The sequence below is a fragment of the Calidris pugnax genome, unplaced genomic scaffold, assembly GCF_001431845.1.
Source record: "Calidris pugnax isolate Ruff unplaced genomic scaffold, ASM143184v1 scaffold148, whole genome shotgun sequence".
In the NCBI taxonomy this organism is placed as follows: Eukaryota; Metazoa; Chordata; class Aves; order Charadriiformes; family Scolopacidae; genus Calidris; species Calidris pugnax.
In genome coordinates, this window is record NW_015090926.1 from 5,201,021 (window position 1) to 5,221,682 (window position 20,662).

The following is a 20,662-nucleotide window of genomic DNA, read 5'->3' on the forward strand; positions in this document are numbered from 1 at the left end:
AGTGCACTGTTTTTGCTGTCCTCCTGTAAGAGTGACAGTCTTTGACATACCAGTCTTTGTCTCTTTAAACCATTTTCTGAACACTTCTACTCTAGATACTTTTTAGAAGAAGTAAGGGAGCAAATGACTCTATTCGGTAGTTTAGTGCAAGGGGAAAAACAAGAAGCTAGAGCTTCTGGTTAAACAATGTTACATAGAAAAAAATAAGCTTGTTAGTTTTAAAGAATACACTTACAGTGATATTTTTTTTTAATGAAAAAATAAATGAAACGAAAGGAACTTAGGAAAGCCATTATTTTGCAAAATTATCTTTTCTGGGGCAGGCTGCATTTCATAATTTTCTCTGGAAAGAGTCAATAGCTTGAGGTCAGGAGAATGAGGTTTACAAATTTTTATATAATGTGATGCATATTCTCAATGCTCATATTTACAGCTGTTTGCTTAAAGCTGAAATCAATCTTCCATGCTATGTATGACTGTTAATTACAACCTGTTCGCATATTCTCAGTGTTAGTAACCTCATAGCGAGTTTGTCCTGCTCAGCTTTGACCTGCAGCCCACTTATTTTCAAGTTTTTGTAGAATGAATGAATGATGGTACATTGCAGAAAACTGTGAAATTGTGCTCTGGAGTCAAATTTTAAGCAGTTGTGTAGGTGCAAGGTATCTATAATGGAGCATGTGACAAAGAGGAAACTCAGTAAATTATAGTCTTCTACCTATTCTTCCTGATGGATTTGATATAGCAATCACAACTTTTTTTAAAAAAAAGGCTTTATTTGTTGTGTACAAATTCCTAGGCATATAATAATAAAGCTCCTGGTGCAGAGTCCCCCTCCTGTCCTCATCATTGTTGTGGATATATTCAGCATTCTGTGCCTTACAACAAATAAGCTATAATTAAAAATATAGCAAGAGTGAGATATTCCATTGCCTATTTCAAAGTTGTTCAGATAATAGGCTTCTAAATTTGACTTAAAAGAAAATAAGTACATGTTTATGTGTGTCTCTGAATACAAAGTTTTCTTGAAAGAGTCCTGAGAATTGACAGGAGACTATTGAAGTTTGCTAACAAAATAAACTTAAAAATTCCAACAAGTGTATGAAGCTATGATGTAGCATAAAGATGCATTGGAGGTTAAGATAAAAGCTCTGAATCAGGGAACAAAAGCCATTTACATATACTCAGGTCTATATGCAAATACACACTAGCTAGTTTTATTAGTCCTGAAACATATAAGAAAGATGGGAACCAACTTTTTAGCAGGGCCTGTTGCAACAGGACAATGGGTAATGTTTTAAAGAGGGAGGGAAGATTTAGACTACATACAAGGAAGAAATTTTTTACAACAAGGATGATGAAACACTGGCACAGGCTGCCCACAGAGGTGGTAGGTGCCCCATCCCTGGAAGCATTCAAGTTCAGCCTGGATGGGGCTCTGAGTAACCTGATGTAGTTGGAGATGTCTCTGCTCAGTGAAGGAAGGGTTGTACAAGATGACCTTTAAAGGTCCCTTCCAACTCAAACTATTCTATGATTCTATGATACCTCTCTGTAAGATTTTCTTGAATTTACATGGAAATAGAAATTATCTGGTACTAGCAGTTTTGGGTAAGTGTTACAGTTCATTACTAGCACATAAACTTCTGAACTTGTATGGAAACACTTCTGACATATCTGCTCCGTTTACTCCCTACTGAAGAATGTGCTGATTTCAATTTATGTGTTTTAGCAGGTGTTTTATATTTTCTAGTTTTGTGCATAGGTATAGAGTAAATATTCAATATTGACACTTGCAATTTAATGAGCACTAGAATGATTCTTTGAAGGAAATAACCTCTAAGAAAATGAGAAGTGGCTTAATAAGGGCTTAATATTTTTATAACTTGGTCAACTACAAGTAATTTAGTAATGTTTATTTCCTTAACGGAGCTAGAAATTTGTGTAAAGGTTGTCTTACATTTGTGTTCTACTGAAATAACAATCTTAGCAGTGTACTGCCAAGAGTATCTAGTTACTTCTTTGAAAACAGAGCCTTTCAAAGAGCGGGTGTACTTATCACATTATTTCAAACTTCAGCACTGCTACTAATCCATATTTATATAACTGATTTTTTTACAAGATCAAAGGTTAAGATCAGATGTCTAATTTGAAACACTAAAGCCTGAAAATTATGACTAGTATTTTAAATAACTGTTCATAGAAGACCCTATTGTTACTGAGTGCCTTTGGATTGCTCATTACTTTCTGAACTTATACTTAAAAAATCTGAATATGCAATATCTTAAGAATTTATACTGCTTATGCTGTATGCCTTCCTAGAATACAGTACTTAATATTATGTATACTACAGATGAAGCAGTAATGACATAACAAGGTAGGTGGACCTAGTATTTTGTATGCCTGTGGTGTTGGGGTTTTTTTCAGGATTTAGGTGAAATTATATTTATATGCTGTTTCCAAACTATATACACTTTTAAGAGTTAGGCACTGATGCTGTTGGCAGATGAGAAAGGAGCTGTCAAAAGACAAGGAATCATATTAGAAGCATAAGACCTATGTTATATGTACACACTTTGCATACGGTGCACAGCTTTTTAACGAGGTTGTGTTGGTATGTAGATGCTTCTCAAAATTGGACACAGAGCAGGGTTTTCAGTGTCAAGCTCTGTCTTACGTTTGTAAGTAACAGATGTCATCATATGGATGTATGTGTGACTACTGAAGAAAACCCTGCACTGCAAGAATCCTGCATTATGTTGTGCAATCTGCCTTTAAAAGAACCATTTTCAAGACCAGCACTAATTTAATGAATTAAATGGCTGATTTTAACTCCTTGGTTTGATTTTGGTTTTTTTTTTTAATTTTCAGATTTTGACAAGTCCACATTAGAGGTTCATGTACTAAGGTTTTTAGAAACAATTTTAAAAGTCAGTATTGAAATCAGTGGGAGTTTTTCCTGTGCCCTAACTACCATTTTCTAAAAGATATTACTGTTAGCAGCCTGTAATACATGCAGATGGTCTGTGGAATAGATGTATAAAATACTGAAGAATATAAATCTGTTTCCAAAGAAAACTTATATCTGCCCACATGGCATCAGAAAGTTGGACAGCTTGATCTCCTAAGAATATATCGGCTTTACGATCCTCAGAACATTTATTTCTGAAGAAGATAGGACCACTTCTTTAGTTGATAATTACAGAGCTAAAATGATGTTCTAAGGAATTACTATTATCTGTAAAGACTATGTCATCAGTTGGTGTTAATCAATATTGGCCTGCTGACTTATAACATTGGAGATCTGGCCATTAGAAGATGTCAGGCGTTAAGCAAAAAGTTCACTGTACCAGAAAAGAATTACAGAACTGGTAGAATACTATTTGTATGAGGAGTATAATCTCATGGAAATGTTTTGAAAGGCCTAGTTCTGACATTGCTTCTTAGCATCCTTTACCTCAACAGAGCAATTTGTTAATATTGAAACTTGAATTTTGTGAAAATATTATGTCTGGATACTTACTTGGAGCATACCAGCTACAGGCTAATTCATGCTACAGGCTAACAGGATGCTGTGGAGGTCACATTTTGTCACTTGCATCCAGTGCTGCCCATGGAGAATGCTGCCCTTGTGTGATTACATACAAATGTATTTATATAACTGAGGTAAAAAACTGGTGAAAAAAGGCATGATGAGATCTTTTTCTCAAGCCTAGAAAAAACCACAAAGCTACTTCAAAATTAAATAAGGTTTGAAAATGAGACATGAAGGAAAAATGAAAAGATTAATTATTTTTTCCATAAAATTACTTTCTAAATGAAATTAAAATACTGAATTTCAAAATATCCAATCAGCTGCAATGATAATACCAAAAACTCGTTTAACATGGGATAAAGTTCATTTGTAAATCATATTTAAGTACTGTATTGTAAAAGAAAAAGATGCAATGACTAACCTGTATAAATTATACTTTAATTGGCTGGCATGGCTTCTTTGAAGAGTATAAGCTGTTGGTAACAGGACAGCAAATGAACACTAATGAAAGGAAACAGGTGTTAGAAAGCATACACTTATTCATAAGTGCTTCTCTAGCTGTTGATGCATTTTAAAGCATGATGACATGGTTTTCAAATGTACAAAGAACTTTTTTTTTTCCTCAAAGCATTATGTACAATTAATGTTTTTTAAAAAATTGTCTAACAAGTGTCCGAAACGGGTAAAATGCTAAGTATTATTATCACACCTATTATCACTGGTGTTTTTTTTCTCACGTTAAATTGAAATGGGCTTGCATGTTCATTTTCAGCTTTCCCTTCATGCACACATTTTTCTGAGTTAATGTTTCATATTTATTTTCATTTTTCCATTAATTTCTTCCTCTTCAGGTGCAATCTAGCTCCTGTGGTGGAGTTTGCTGCCGATGTGGGAACTAAATCTGATTTTATTACCATGAACCCATCAGTTGTACAAAGAGCATTTGGAGGCTTTCGGAATGAGAGTGACAGAGAAAAATTTGTCCGTAGACTATCCATGCTGAATGACAGTGTCCTTTGGATCCCTGCTTTCATGGTCAAAGGCGGAGAGAAGCATGTGGAGTGGGTTAATGCTTTAATCCTTAAGAATAAATTGAAAGTGCGAACCGCCTATCCATCACTGAGACTTATTCATGCTGTCAGAGGGTAAGTGTCTGGAAAAGACTGGTCTGTCCTTGGCACAATGAAGCTCATAACTAGAATTCTTAGCTGGCAGAAAAAAGCTCAAGTAAAACGTTAAAAGGAGTATGGTATTTTCATTACTGTTGTAAAGGATTGCATTTATGATAAAATAAGCTCGTTTGGTAATAATGTCATCCACTCATTTAGCCCGCTTTAATGCAAACAACTGAAATGCATTAGCACAATAGCTTTTCACTTTTATGTACAAAATTTTTTAATTGTCATTATAGCGATAAATTAATGCAAAAAATAGTCTGAGTTCAAAGGATATCTGTGAGTCCTCAAATCAGGGAACAATGAAAATGCTACATGTATTCTTTTGGGCAAGACTAAAAGAGAGGGATAAAAAATACAATGCTTGATGCTTGGTCAATTCAGAAACATTGATCAGAATCACTGAAAACATTAATGTAAACAGTTAAAAAAAAAGGCATCCATGCTTTGTGCAGAGACTGTTTTTTTTAACCCCATAATTAAGCAAGACTGTCAGATGAAGGCTCCAGTGTCTTTGTTGCTGCAAGTTAAGAGTATAGAGGACTATGCATGAAGAACATTCAGAAGATGACGGTGGTGCAGTATCTGTTTGTGCAGTGAAATTATAAGAGTATGGTATTATTCAGTTTGAGTTCCTAGAACTGTCTGCTGTCAGTTTGTGGGGGTTTGGGAGATAACTTACAAAGTATTGGTACTGGCTTGTACACTGGCTACTGCCTAAAAAGTTGTCACTGTTACAGCAGCAGAGATAGGATCAGAGGGGATGTCTGAACTGTTACCCCAATCTAGTATGACAGTATGAGAATAAAGCTTAGAAATAGGTTGTTCTTCAGGATATTAGGAGTTTTGAATATGCTTTTCTCCTTCTGCCATGTCGCATGTAGCTTAAGTGCTGTATTCTTCATGTGGCAAACTTCTGGCACTGGAAAATAAATAATTTGTTCCCTTTGGCATTTGGAAATCCTTTAGTTTTTTACCGAGTTGCTCAGTTTCCATAGTTGTTTGGATAGTTGTTTTGTTACACAGTTACACTTTCACTATTTATAGGCCTTGATTGAGTATAATTTTCAAGTATTTAAAATGTATTACAGACACATGGATAGTGGTAGTGGGTTTTGTAGTGGTTTGTGTGTGTGTATAAATCTGAATAAATATTACTTCCAGTTTACAAACAGCTGTTCTTATTCCCATCTGCTAAATCTGGGCGAAATTGCCAAAAGTGAATGGTAAATTCAGAGTGTGCAGTCTTTTAGTTGGCCAACTTGAAGGTCCTCTAGGGGCCTTTGTCTTAAAAAAAGAATTAGCACCTACATTGTCTCTCTGAAAGAAAGGCAACAAAGGTTGCCATCAGAATTGGTGTTGAAAATTTAGACCATACTGTATTTCAGATTCTACCTAGCAGTGTCATCTGATATGACTGCATAAATTTGTTCAGGTTGTTGAATCTGTGCTCTAAACTTTGTTTAGTTAGTATTGTCCACTTCAAACCTCGTTTAATCGCCTCACTTCTCCTTTTTTGCTCTTGTGGGAAGTAACTGAATATCATCATGTAGTCTTTACTGTTTGGGGTTTTTTTTGTAATTTGAGTAAGAACAAAACAAGAAGGCAAATTTATGTTTGGTCTAATACAAAGCGAGGTGCATGAGGTGAATATGTCTTCGTGAGTCAAGTTTGGAAGTGATACAGTCAGCAGTACTACATTTGGAACAAATGTTCTTTAGATTTCTTAGATGGCAGTCTTACACTACCAGCCCATAATAATAAGGTTTGTGTTACAGCAAAGTTAAATCTGGGGAAAGAGTATCATCTCTTTACAGGTGGAATTGCATCTCTCTCGGATCTGTTATGTTAAAATATCAAATGGAATAGCATGGTAGTAAGAGAAGTTAATAAGCAAAATCTGCTCTCAAATTAAAATGTGCCTGAGCTAAAAATGAATATTTTCTACAAATAAGTAAAGTAACTTAGAAAATAAAGTAAAATTTAAAGCTGTGTAACCTGGTTATGAAATCAGTCTATTTTGAGCAGTAAGATTTGGGAAGTTTAAGCAAGTTACAACTGCTGACTACAGTTTGAAACTAATGGACAGCCAAGTTTGATGCCATTTGAAACAATATGTGCAACTTACATGCTTAGTTTTAAGGAAAATTTCATAATGCTGTATGCTATCTATTGTGCTCGTGTTCATTTCGAACTCAATGTAAACTGATGATTTATGAGCCTAAAAGGAACTCCTATAAAACACTCTTAGTTTTATGAATCTGAACTACTTCTGTGAATTTGTTTTGATATATTTGATGTATTTGCTTGTACATTTGATGCTTTGCAAGCTCTCTGCTTGCAAGGTTAAGTGTTGGTGACCATTTTAGCAGTGATGACCTAGTGGAGGCCTGTGGTGCTGCAAAATGGAAAGTGTAAATTAAACAGAAGATTGCTGTTAGTTAAATGAGAAGCAAAGACAGGAAATCTACCCACAAAAACCTGCATGTTAAAACCCACAGTAAGATCCGTGCAGAGCATCTGATATCTTTCATAGGGTCCCTAAGTATATATATGTGCAAGACCATGAGAACGCGAGGCTTATGCTACATCTTTCAGCCTCTTACACTGTCAAAGGAAGATGAAGTTTGGTTTATTAATGAAAGCATGATAAGGAAAGCTGAACTGTTAGAAGCAGTTTTTGTAGGCTGTCTCACTTTGCACAAGGAAACTACTTGCATCTGCAACCTTTGTTTTGTAGACTGTGAGCATTCTCAGGTAGTGGTATATTTGTGCTCTAAAATAGCGCAGTGGTTTTCATTAAAGGTTACAAAAGCTTAGAGCAGACACGTGTGAATGTAGCATTTACAGTCACTATCCTGTACTAATAATTCTAACATCCCCAAACTCTTAATCTCCACACAAGTATGTATTTACTTCTTTTCTTTCCGGTGTCTTGCCTTGATAATTCAAAAGCATTCTGCCTTGCCTTTTTATTTGAGTATGCATAGTTTGCATTAAATAATAATTTATATGAAGGTAGTTAGAGCTGTTTTAAATTAGACTTTAATGATAAGAGAATCAGCCAAGACAGTCCATGTGGGTCTTAGGTTTCTTTTTATTTCTTGAAACCCTCCCATATTCCTAACGGCTTAAACGCAGTGACATTTTTGTTAGGCTTTGCCAAAGACATAATATCAGGAGGGTCTACTGAAGAACAGACCTCACCTTGAAAGCATATTCTCATGGAGACAAATAAAAGGTGCAAATTTATGTTTAATAAGCTAAAAGATTCCATTAAGCTGCTTTGGAAGAACTATATATACCTGTAGATGTGGTGTAACACAGGTCTATACCATGTCCGTATCATTCATGTGGCTTTTATTTGTATAATGTATTATATTGCAACTGCATGTAGTCATAATCTAAAAATGTAAAACACTCTGCTGTGTTTTACACTAGGCCTGAGAGCTGCCTAAAAAGAGAAGTTGTCTATCCTAAAAAGTTACAGTTATGAAGTAGTTTTTAAATTGGAAAAAACCGCCCAAATTCCCAGCATATATTTATATTGATATCAAGAGTTCTGTGTTTTAATGCACCTATAATTTTATTAAAAATATGGAAATGTAGTGTATGGTGGGCTAAGTAATTTTGTAACTAACCATCAATAGTAACTAATCATCAGCCTGCCATTAAGTACGAATAGAGACGTTTAATGCTGAAGTGTACAGGCTGACAGCCACAAAATTTGGAAAGTATCATCTTTCTGTGCATCACACTGCCAAATTGTTCAGGCAAATTAGGTTTTTCCTTCATCAGTCTTTAAAGCATAAGGCATAGGCAGTTTCTAAAAACAGAGCACTAACTTTCTTAGACTTTTGTTCTGATCTAGTGAGGCCACATTCTGTATTCCTATGTAATGTTTTACATAATAAGAGGGCAGTTCCACTGCAATCGCGTATGACACTGAAATTCTGTCTCCTATTTATCCTCCTCTCTTAATTTTTAATGAAATAAACTTCTTAAGCTCCCCATAGTATTTGGGAGTTGCTTTTACTGTATTCAGACAGTACAATGCATGAGTGCATTCAGAGATAATTTTGAAAAACTTTATTTTTTCCTGTCCATTTGTGCACTTTTTGGATCAGAAAAAGGGTAATGTGGTGTTGGAAAAAGAAATTACTTTTCTGCAGATTTCATGCCATGTTAAACATTTGTGAGGGATGAGCACTCCTTTAAAAACTCAGAGGGACCTGAAGTTTTACAACAGATTATGTAAATACCAAGTCCAACATGGCAAATACTTTTTGAATCAGTAGCATATTTTAAATGACTGTTGGACTCAGATTTTTTTACTTCAGTAGATTTAGATCAAGAGGTTTCTTGTGGCAGTTTATTTTCTTTATTTTGCTTTTGTACTTCTTAATCAACAAGTTTGCATTTCAAGTTACAATATTGGATTTTGAAAGTGATTTGGGGAGAGTTGCATGATTTTTTCAAAAAGTGTTTCAAAAAGCTGTTTTATGGAACTTTTAATGTAATTGTGCAGGTATTATTGACAAAATAATTGAGGTAATCAATATGTAACAGAGTTCAAGATGGAGCTAGAATTTATATATGAAGAGCTTGACTGATTAAGAGGATTTATTTGCTCTCTAGTGCCACTGCCAGGAAGGTTAAATATAAAGTAATTATAATAAGTAAACCACAAATTTTTTATTTTTTTTTTTAAATCGAATTTAACAACAAATTTCAGAAACTTTGATTTGTTAGTAGGCCTGAGAGTTAATGCTGAGCTCTTCCGTTAGGATTATTCTCATTTATATTTTCCAAGGGAGTTGATACTCTTTGAGGTGTGGACAGTGTCTACATAGAGTCTGGTCTCAGTAGCAGAGCTCTAATGGAATATGCATTAAACAGTAGGTAAACAGGAACTGAGCCTGCTGGGATTGGAGTCCAGATCTTGTTGTTTACTTCCAGTGGTGGCAGACAACCAAACCTGAAAGTCAGATCGGCAGATGGTTTCTGCTGTGGATCCTGCCTCTCAGTTCCCTGAAGAGAGTAGAAGAGGGATCCTGAAACTAAGTGTGTTGTTGTTACGTTAAGGTGGAGGACAGAGTTAACTCTTAGAGCCTTGCACAGCTGTCCTTCTGCTTCTGCTGGTGAATATCTGAAGACATCTGCTGAAGAGGCAGAACACTACTACCCCACCCCGTCAAGCGATAGAGCTTTTCATAATACGGGAGTTCTCTGGGAAGTTCTTTTTCTCATGTTTCATCTCCCAACTCCACAAAACAAAAGTTCTCACACTAATCTTCATGTGTAAGAATGTTTCCTTGGCTTTCTGCCCGATTGGAGCCATCCCATGAGCTGTTAGTCATTCGGCAGCGCTATCGCTGAAATTGCTTCACAGAAGATTCCTTCCCGTCTTTTGGGTATGGGACAATTGCGTCCCACATCCTGTGGGATTTGCCTCTGCTCGATTTATTTCCCCCTCGATACTGCCTTCGAGAGAGTGGTATCAGAGTTGATCCTGTGTTAAAACACAGAGCTTTCAGGGGGAATTCTGTTGTGTATCGCCTGTGTGAAGAGTACACTGTGCCTATTTATGGACGCTTTTCAGTGCGGAGTCTTCTTTCCTTTATTAGTGAAAGCAAACAGCTGTTGTTTGGATGTAGTGACCTTTTACACAACTTCACCATGGCTCCAGAGTCCTTTGCTGTGGGAATTACAGAAAAAGCACTTTGAGAAACTCAAACATGCGGAAATCAAATAGTTCTCCAGCAGCTCTTTGCTAATAAAGAAACAATTGCTGGGAGCGATCTATATTGTAAACACTTCTGTTTCTTTTCTTACTGCTAGCAGACTTCACTTTTTTCTTTACTGCTAAAATATATTTCTTAAGACATTTTGGAGTACGTGGATAAATAAATAATCACTGCAGAAAACAAAATATTGAAAGAATGGCCATCAGGCTAAAAATACAATACTAAATATAAAATGGCCATGTTTTGCATTGTGTCATGCAAATATTCAAAATAGGAGGAGGAAAATACACATTTCCCTACTTTTCACTGGAGTACAACCCCATTTTTCAAATACATGCATGTTAAAATGGGAGTTCTATGTTACAGTACCCTCGTGAACGTATCAGTAGGGCTGGTTTTCTTTGATAAGTTACACAAACAAAGCAGATGCTCATTAGTTTGGATTTTCAGAAATTACTGTATTGTGTGAAGTCATTCTTCAGATCCTGGGATCCTGTCACAATAGTAGAGCAGGAGGTAACGCTTCTGTTTCTGAAGTGGAGACACTCTGAGGTTTATCTTTCAGCCTAGCAGCTAATTACCAGAGCTGTGGGACCTGTGCATCTCATGAGAGTGCCTCCTTATCTGGTTCAAAGTTTCTCAGGATTAGCTTTTATTTCCTTTGCGCAAGATCTCCTATTTTATTGTACTTCAGGAAGATTAAGTAAGGTCTGTCAAGAGATATGTCAGTTTTTGGGAGAAAGGAGAGCTTTTTCAATGGGGGCAAACACAGTTGAAGTAGAGGAGGACACAAGGGGGAAACTGAATGTGCACTAAACTGTCTGCATTCTATATTTTTCATTGCCTAATCCATTCCACAAAGTAGGCCATGAAAAGCCTGGTCGTGATTGTAGGTGGAGAACCATTATTCTTATTTTTATTTATCTTTTGATAATAAAATCACTGAATTTAGTTTTAGAGATTTTAGTTCGGGGTTGTTTTTTGTGGTTTTTTTTCATCCCTTTTGCTGTGGCAACTGCTTTATTCCTGATTATCAGCAACATACATATTTAAGACTTGTAAGACTTACTCTTCTAAGGCTGAATTTCAGGTTTCAATCAGGGGAGAGCAACTGAATCTGTCATAGGAAAAATAATCATGAAATTGCCCTATTTCACGTTTTGCTGCTTAGTTTATCTTCTAGGAGCAACAGTTCTATACCTAATTATAATGACTGTTTGCAGCTAAGTATGGAATAAGTAATATATTGTTTATTCATACAGTGTATTGGCAGATTTATATGTATTTTGAAAATTACTTTGCTACTGAATTGTTATTGTTTTTCAATTTTAGGAGTGGTTTGGGTATTTTTTAAATTTTTTTTTCCTTGCATAAAACCTATTAATTTCTGTGTTTCTTTAAACTATAAAAATGTGCAAAACTAATTAACTCTCATTTGACCATATCATAGTCCTGTAACAAAAATTGCAGCTGTGCATTTGAGGAGCAACCCAGAAACAGTTTTGGTAGTCTGCCTTTGGGGACAGGGCGAGAGTCCATAGAGAGTCATGCTAGGCAGGTAGTATTAATAGGATGGAGGGTAACTTCTCTCTTTCTTTTTTTGACACGTGGTACCAGCTCTCTGTTGATTCTGTACGATACACATGTGCATGAGGAAGCTCAGTCAGCTTTCTTTTTTTAAAGTGGTATTTTTAAGGTAGAACTTACAATACAATTCTGCTACTTTTTGTTTTGATTTTAGTGCCTACCAAGAATTTTCGAAGACGTGCATTTAGCTTTGACCATACTCTGAACTTTTGTGATGAGAAGCAGTTGTATTGAGCTTCCAGCCAGTAACAAATTTCTTCAAATACTTAGTTAGGTAACAGGGAAATAGGCAAACTGAGCTATAGTCTTATATGCTCTATGGTATGGCAGATGGTGGTGGGGAAAAAGCTTGGAAGAGACACAGCCAGGACAGCTGGCCTGAACTTGACCAAAGGGAAATGCCAATACCACGTAGCATCGTGCTCAGCAAACGATAAAACTGCAGTGGAGGAAGAAGGGAGGGGTTGTTTTGCAGGGTGGCCGTTGCTAAAAGACAAGGTGGGCCTCGGTCTGCTTGTGGGTGGTGGTGAGCCATTGCCTTTTCCCCCTCTCCTTCGTTAACCTAGTGAGCTGTCTTTATGTTGATCCACGAGATTTCTTGCTTTTGCTCTTCCTGTTCTCTCCCCCGTCCCGGCGAGGAGGGAGCGGGAAGAGAGCACTGCGTGGGTGCCTGGCTGCTCACCAAGGTCAATCCACCCTGAAAAGGAAGGAATTTGCGTGAGGACTCACTACGTCAGCCAAGTAGAGGCTCTTCAGAAACTGAGGGGGAAGCCTGCTAGCCCGTTGCAGTTCGCATCAAGAGAATTAGGAGGCTGAGTTAGAAAGTGAGAAAAAGGGTGAGCGGTACTGTATGTCAGACGCTTGCGAGATAAGGAGTCCAGGTGGTTAGGTCACGCTGTGATGCCCCGTGAGGTTTTAAGCACAGGACACGCTTCGAAAGAAAATAACTGATTCCTCGAGTGATGAGTCTTTGGGGTTAGAATCTGCGCTGTAGTTGAGTTAGATGCTAGGTGCCTGCGTTTTGGATGGAATGAGATTTAAATCTCTCACCAGTCCTCGCTTCCTTCCTAGACTAGACTAAAGTCTCTGCCCTTCTGTGCGTTCTGTCTTATGCATCTCTTTCAGCAGAGGTTGTTTCTGTGAATCCTGCTCGTGCATGTCCTGCTGTCCTTTTGCTCATGTGTAGACATGGAGAGGTGTGGGAGATGAATGTTGTGTGTGGGTTCACATTATGAATTTAATACAATAAGGTTGCTATATTGAAGTCCTTTTTTGAAATTTGTCCTTCAGTCTTCAACCAGTGAATTAACGGGCCACAGGAAAAATTAAGAAAATAACTGCTACTTCTAAAATGTGAAACCCCAGTACTTTCATTTCTAACTTTTTTAAAAACAGTATTTCTGTATTGAAATAATATTTGATATACCTCATGAGCATTTTGGAGACAGTTTATTTACATTTTCCATACTATATGTAGTGGGAACAAAAGTAATCATTTGCATTTTTTGGACATATATTTGGTGAAGTAGTCAAAGAAAATTGAGTTAGATAAAGTTATTGCTAGAACTTGCTTTTTATTTAAAATTTAATTGTGCTTTATTGGCTAGCAGTGGTATGCAAGGGGAATTTCCAACCAGAATGAGTAATCATTTTCCCTTATAACTTGAAAGCAAAGAAGACCTCTAAAAAGATCTGAGATAAAACCATACCGAACAAGTGAACAAGTGCAACTGCTGGTTTCAGAACATTTTGGAGGCTCATGAGGGGTTTTTTGGTTTTATTTTTTCCATTTCAGTATAAATGTGGGCACACTCACCAGAAGTGTTGGCAGAGAGGAAGTAGTGGGTGTAAGAGACTCATACTGAAACCAACAGGTGGCACAGCTTATGCTTATATCAAAATCTTTAGCTTCAGATGAAATGTAACGTATAGAAGGGCTAAGAGACAGTGTCCCCCTGTTTGTTCCAGACTGCTCCTACAATGTAAAACCCATCTGTGGGCTTTGCAAACTGTTTGAAAGATTCATGTTTGGCATGAACTTTCCAGATGAGGCCTTTCTCACCTTTAGTCTGCCAGTGACCGAGTATAGAAGAAGATGCAGCAGAGAGAAGGTAGACTACAGATCATAGCTCTGAATGACAAGAAGCTTTCAAAAAAAAATCTCAGTGCTTCTTTTTATCTTCTTTTGCAGAGCTGGCAGACATTTTAAAATCACTAAAGCAAAACCCTGAGGGCTGATAAAGACAGGACCCAGGAGGGAACCCCTCCCCCAAGGCTGCAGCGTGTTCTCCTCTCTAAACAGTGAGGTCCACACGCGGGCACCAGCTTGGGGAGCTGCATGACACCTCACAAGCGTAGCTGTGGGCCATGCCATGGAGACTGTGCCAAGGAGATGGTGCGGTGTGGCTGGCTGTAGGGGATTGCTGGAAGCTGGCGCTGGAAGCAAAATGCTGGGCTTCACCTGTAGACCACTGATAGCAATTGGAGTTGCTGTTGCCTGCAAGGCTTTTGCTGTGGCTTTTCATAGAGGAATTGATTCATTGTAGTTTGTGGGTTTCTCTGAGTCCCCAGGGATGTTTCACAGTGGGAGCAGATCCATAGGGATGAAGCTGGCTGGCTGTGGAGTCAATTAGAAGGTGAACTGAATCAATTCTGGGAAGGGAGAAGGACAGGTTTGAAAGGATATGAGTAGAGGAAGATGTGGCTCATGCATTTGAAAATCTCAGCTCTCTGATGTTGTTAGTAGTGAACATCTGTCCTTTTCTTACTGAATCCATTTAGAGAACAGTAGGCTGCTCACTGACAAAGGTAATGCAGAAAGGCAGTTGTAGAGCACAAAATTTGCCCGAAATCTCCTGGTTTTAACTCATGAGATTGCTAAACCATTGTTGCTATTTCGGTACGATGATCATCCTCTGAAACAGAGGTGAAAGAGAAGAGGAAATCTGTCTTTCTGTTTTTCTTTTCAATTTCTATAAACTTGTTTGTAATATGCAAAACAAGTTCCAGGCACGAAATAGCTGGGAAATGTGCCAATGTGTAAACACATTTCATTTCTGTAACATTGATGACTTGAAGTTGAGTAGCTTGAATTCAGACTGAAGATCTCACTTCAAATTAATGTTAATTACATGGCTGATGGTAACTTAGTAAAGCCACTGGCAATATACCATGACTTTTAGCATAATAGCAAGTAAGCAACAGTAAGACAGTTCAGTTTTTGCTTAAAGGCTTTAATCAAGAAAGTGACAAGTATTTCCTTTCCTTTTAAAAGAATTTTTTTAACACATTTACACAGCCTTTTCTTTTCTTTAGTTTTGGCCCCTCTTTTTTTATTTTATTGTAATCTTACAGTTTAGTGAACTGGCTAGCTGATTTGTTCTGGGATTGTCATAATTCCTTTTCTTTTTTATTTGATTTATAACAACAGTAATAATAGTAGACACCTACCTGTTGGGTGCCTCTATTGATACATTTTAGAGTGCGTGAAACCCATAGAAAATAAAGCAAGTTATACAGTGGAGAGGACACATCTCTAAATTTTTTGGCAAGTACTAGCCAATCATGACAAAGTCTTGATTGTCATATTGTTGTATTTCTCTATACTCCTTTCTGAAATATGTAGTAGGAAAGAGAATTTGATGCAGAAGGTTGCCTTATCAGCAAAATCTTGTCAGAATGCAAGCTAAAGACAGGAAATCTTTCTGGAGGAAAAACAGCCATTAATCTACTAATTTCAAAACCACGGGAATTTCTGTTGGGAAGTTTGTGAAATCAGTAGTGGGACTTTCATACATGTATCATATATTCGTTTCTACCCACTTGTAGCACTGACTGAAAACAGTTTTTCCTTGGCTATTTTATGTCCTTGTGAAACCACTTGGTGGGCTTGGCAGAACTCCAGTCACAACTCATTGCTGCTAATTGGCATTTCAGTTGGCATTGTTTGCAGTGAAGCTAGAGCTTAATAGGATGTGAAAAGTGAGCAACAGTCGTTCTTCAAAGGCACTGGTCCTTTGGCGTGGCAGTGTGTGGACTCCCATGTATTATTTAAGTGTGTTTTTCATGTTTAATAGACTTTGTAAGGCAACCTCTCTCTTCTGAGCTGTACATTAAGTTGTGATGCAGGAAATTGTTTCTGTTCAGTCACGTTCTTTCACATGCTTCAGTGAATGCTTTTTAAATGTTCAAAGGTTTTGTGTAATCTTGATCCTAAGGAGTAACTTCTGCCTCCTTATTTTACTGAAGTAGTTTACTTCTATCTGTACTTCTACTTGGCACTTCTGGTTGGTTAATTCAATGACAGCTGTGGGATTTATTATGGTAAAATCAATAGCTTTTATATCTGATTAATCTGCTCTGGTTCATTGCACTGATCAAATTTAAGAGCCTGTAATGGGTATTTCATATAATAATCTCGAAGAGGGAAACTTCAGATCGTATTGATTAAATCAAAAGACATCAGATTTTCTTCTATATAACAGAATGTAGTCTAACAGGTAACATAGCACTCAGCATGTTGTTTTCCTGTATCTATCTGGAGCTGATAGACATTATTGACTTCAGCCATCAAGAGGAGTTGGGCACAAGCTGAAAGCAGTTTTAACCTGTTCATCAGTCCAGTGAGCAAAGAGCATCCTGAACATATTCTCAAGTTCACAGGCTACATTTTTCAACATCAGTTTCAGTATTAGTGCCTTTAATGAAATGCTACATAGTACTGGGCACAGTTGTCATCCTGGGATCGTCTTTATAAATTTCCCCCTATTGCAGGGACATAAAATATAATAATACACACCAGGGAGCAGAATGTCCCAAAGTTATGTCTTTTTGTCTTTTTTAGGGTAGATTTAGCAGTTGATGTAAAGTGCTAGAAAATGGTTTCTCGAGAATGCAGTCCTGTGGAATAAATGTTCTGGGAAACAAATAAATTATTCCAGGGTCTTGTGAAGTGGTGAAGGCAAAATCTAGCAATTCAAGTAGATCCTTCCATTACTATGTTCCAAGTTCCTTAATATGCATAGTGAGCACACTCCATTCTAATCTTACTCCTTATATATTAGTTTTTGTGTTTTCTCAATACGACAGCATTTGCATTGTTTTGAAAAAAGAGAAAATTAGTTAGGATTATATCTGTTACAGAAAAATGTTTACTGGACATTAGCATAAGAACAGATATTCACATCAGTCAGGAAGAGTACATCTAACAGTGAAAGATAGAATTAGTGCAACTTATTAACTTTAATTACACCACTCCAGTAACATTCTGGTGCAATTTTCATAGGAAAAATGCTAATCAATTGTAAGGTTTAGTACTGCTTTCATAGGATTAAGAATTCTGCAGGTTTTTGAAATAAGTATTTTATAAATTCAAGCCAGAGTTACCTGGGTATGTGTTTCAAAGCACGTAGCAAAGGTGACCAGTCTGCTGCACATTACTATTATTACAACTTTGCAGTAAGACTACATTGTTCTTTTTCCCTTACTAGCCTTTAGCTGAATAGTTATCTTAGTTCAAACAAAAGATTTTTCCCTGTTCTTAATTTGACATGGCTTTCCCAGAGAAGCATTGGGTGATGTGGTTGAAGAGTCCTAGTCCTGTCCAATCAGTCCTACTCTTGTATTTTTACAAACCAAATTCCTTTTCCGCTCCATTTGCCCATGTTTGACATGGGAGATAGCTTTGCATGTGGTAGTTTTTAATGAACAGTTCATCATGCCCTAACCCAATCCCCAGAAAATGTCAGGACCCCAGGGCACAGTTTGACAAATTATGTAAGTTCAAGATTAACATGAACATGTGATTATGTTGTATTCTATATTATTTCAATGACATGGTATGTATTGTTTTAATTGAATCTAAAATGTAAAGTTACCCAACTTCTCTTGTAGTTGAAATACAGTATGTATAATTCTTATAATTTAATAGATATTTAATAGTTATGCAACAGGAAAATTACCTTTTTGAATTTATTACAGGATTCATCATTACTGTGCAGGACACAGGTCAAATTAATTTCTTGGATGCAGTATCTGTGCTAACCCAAGCCATTATCAAGGTTTCGTACGAAGGAACTGCCTTAATAGCATTTCTGAGGCTTCAAGAGCTACTCAGAGACATAGAAATAAAGGTTGTCTCAGGAAGGGAACGTGGATGGTAGAAAGCAGGCTGGTGATTTATCGCTCTGCACAATCTCTGCCTATTAAAATTGCCCCTGTAGGCTGGGTGAAATTGGACGCGTTCTTGGGTTCTGATTTCTTAGTTTTAGCTGCAGCAATAGGAGGGGTCCTTGCGTGGGCTTGTGTCTCCACCCTTCAACTGGAGGCTGACTTCTGGTATCAAATGTGCTGGTGCCACAGACGTCTGCCTGGGAAGCTAGCCCAACATCACAGTTGGTCTGGATCAGCCCATTGGTCCATGAAACATGCCAGCAGCTGGTGCTGTCTCTTGTGCCACCTCTGAATGGGAAGGGACCCCCAGAAGATGAGTGCAGAGTAAAGGCTGGTTTTCCAGCAGTGGTTACCTCTCGGGACAGAGCTTTTCCTTCAGGGGAGGAGGGAGTTCTGCTTCAAAAACAGAAAACAGACCAAGTGCGATTGTGAGTCAAAACCCAAATTCAGATTGTAAGTAGCTTAAAAGATTGAAACTCTCAGTGAAGTAAAATGCCTGTCTTATATGACTGCCTTCTCATTTGGCTGTTAGGAAATGCTGGTATTTTCTATACGGTACATGTTTTCTTTTGTCTATCACTTTTCCATACTTTTCACTCTCTGTTCTGCCTTATTTCCCCCACCTCTACGTATGTTTCTGTGTGTGAAAGAGTTTGGTAGGTTATTTTACTGAATAGAAAATCAGTCATGAAGGCACATGTAGTCCCTTCTCTAAAACCACTAAAATATTTTTATGCCATCTCCAATCTGATGATGATTTTTCTCTTCCTCTTATTGACCCCTTTGCTTCACACTTCTGTTTAACTCAAACCAATGGCAATACTCTTTTTTAGAGAAGAAAATAAGTAACACAATATATATGAGGAAAAAAAGCAACTGACTCCTTCTAAAGCATACTTAGATTTCTAGCCCCATTTACTTAAAATGCAATTACTTTCTTTTGCCTTTTTCTATAATTATTTTGTTAGGATTGGGCCTAATGTGTTTTCCAGAATGGAAATCCAACACTACTTTTCCTGCCAGTTTGCACTGTCAGTATGCTTAACTTTTGTAAGCGCTATGGTTGTGTTGAACTGTTGATTGAGGAGTGGAGACATAGTGGTGATCCAGTCTTTAGTCTCCAAAGATCTGGGTAAAAGTCTGATTTGGTTAACCCGTTACAATGAGTTTAGAGGTGTTTACATATTCCCTAATGTATGTTTAATCACAAAAGAAAATTGCACAGCTCAGCACTACTTAAAGTCACTTCTCTGAAGAATTGTGTTCATCTAGAATAGCAGAGACACGCTCTGGTTGAACCACATTAGAACAACTGTGTAAGCAAAGCATCACAATGCCTTTCTCCCATTATGCTTAGCATGTTCACTTGCCCATGAGCATTAGCATTAACTCAGATTCTCTGAATGTATTGCTATCTCGAGTCATGACTGAGAGAGGGCTATTGCTATTATCACTAGCTGTTACATAGGTCTGTAAGACTATATGATAGAAGCATCATTCCAGTCCACAAACTGTCTCACTCACAAAAGCTTTGCTGGGTATTTTGTACCTTCCCCCTTGGTCATAAAAGATAGATAGTGAAAGCTTGGACTTTCACACAAACCTGAAGAGTGTAGAAAGGACTGAGCTGAACTATCTTCTGGATTATACACAGACTAATTGTTTGTGAAGTTCCAACTAGGTATTTCTTGCCAATTGTGTTGTAGGAAACAGGGAGAGGCTTGTGTAACAGAGGATATATAGCATAAATGGATAGGTATAATGAGGAAGCATTCCTGTTAGATTACGTGAATGAAACCCAAACCCTACTGAAACAAATTAAAATGCACCTATGAACTTCCATGTAGCTGAGATTGTACCTTTTTGAAGCAGGCCAGAATTTGTTAACCTGAAGGAAACATTAATGTATCCTTGTATATGAGCCAGCAATGTGCACTGGCAGCCCAGAATGCCAGTCGTATCCTGGGCTGCATCAAAGGAAGTGTGGCCAGCAGGTCAAGGGAGGTGATTCTGCCCCTCTACTCTGCTCTCATGAGACCCCACCTGGAGTACTGTGTCCAGCTTTGGAGTCCCAAACATAAAAAGGACATGGACCTATTGGAGTGGGTCCAAAGGAGGGCCACAAACATCATCAGAGGGCTAGAGAACCTCTGCTTTGAAGACAGGCTGAGTTGGGGCTGTTCAGCCTGGAGAAAAGAAGAAGAGGGACAGGGCTACAAGATCAAGCGAATGGAGCACCTCTCTTATGAATAAGGGCTGAGAAAACCTGGGTCTGTCTTGCCTGGAGAAGACTGAGAGGGGATCTCATCAATGCTTATAAATATCTAAAGGGCGGGTGTCAGAAACATGAGGTCAGGCTTTTCTCAGTGATGACAGAACAGGGACAATGGACACCAGCTGGAACACCCACCTGGGTGCGATCCTGTCCAGCCTGCTCTAGGCGAACC

General features: G+C 37.6%; 1 protein-coding gene across 1 annotated transcript in view; it reads left to right on the forward strand.

Moving 5' to 3' along the window:
• Positions 1-20,662, forward strand: part of ST8SIA4 (ST8 alpha-N-acetyl-neuraminide alpha-2,8-sialyltransferase 4) — a 56,377-nt gene that overhangs the window by 22,797 nt on the left and 12,918 nt on the right. Inside the window, exon 5 of the mRNA XM_014951458.1 lies at positions 4,387-4,680. Within this exon, the coding sequence (XP_014806944.1) occupies positions 4,387-4,680 (294 nt within the window). The remainder of the gene's footprint in view (positions 1-4,386; positions 4,681-20,662) is intronic.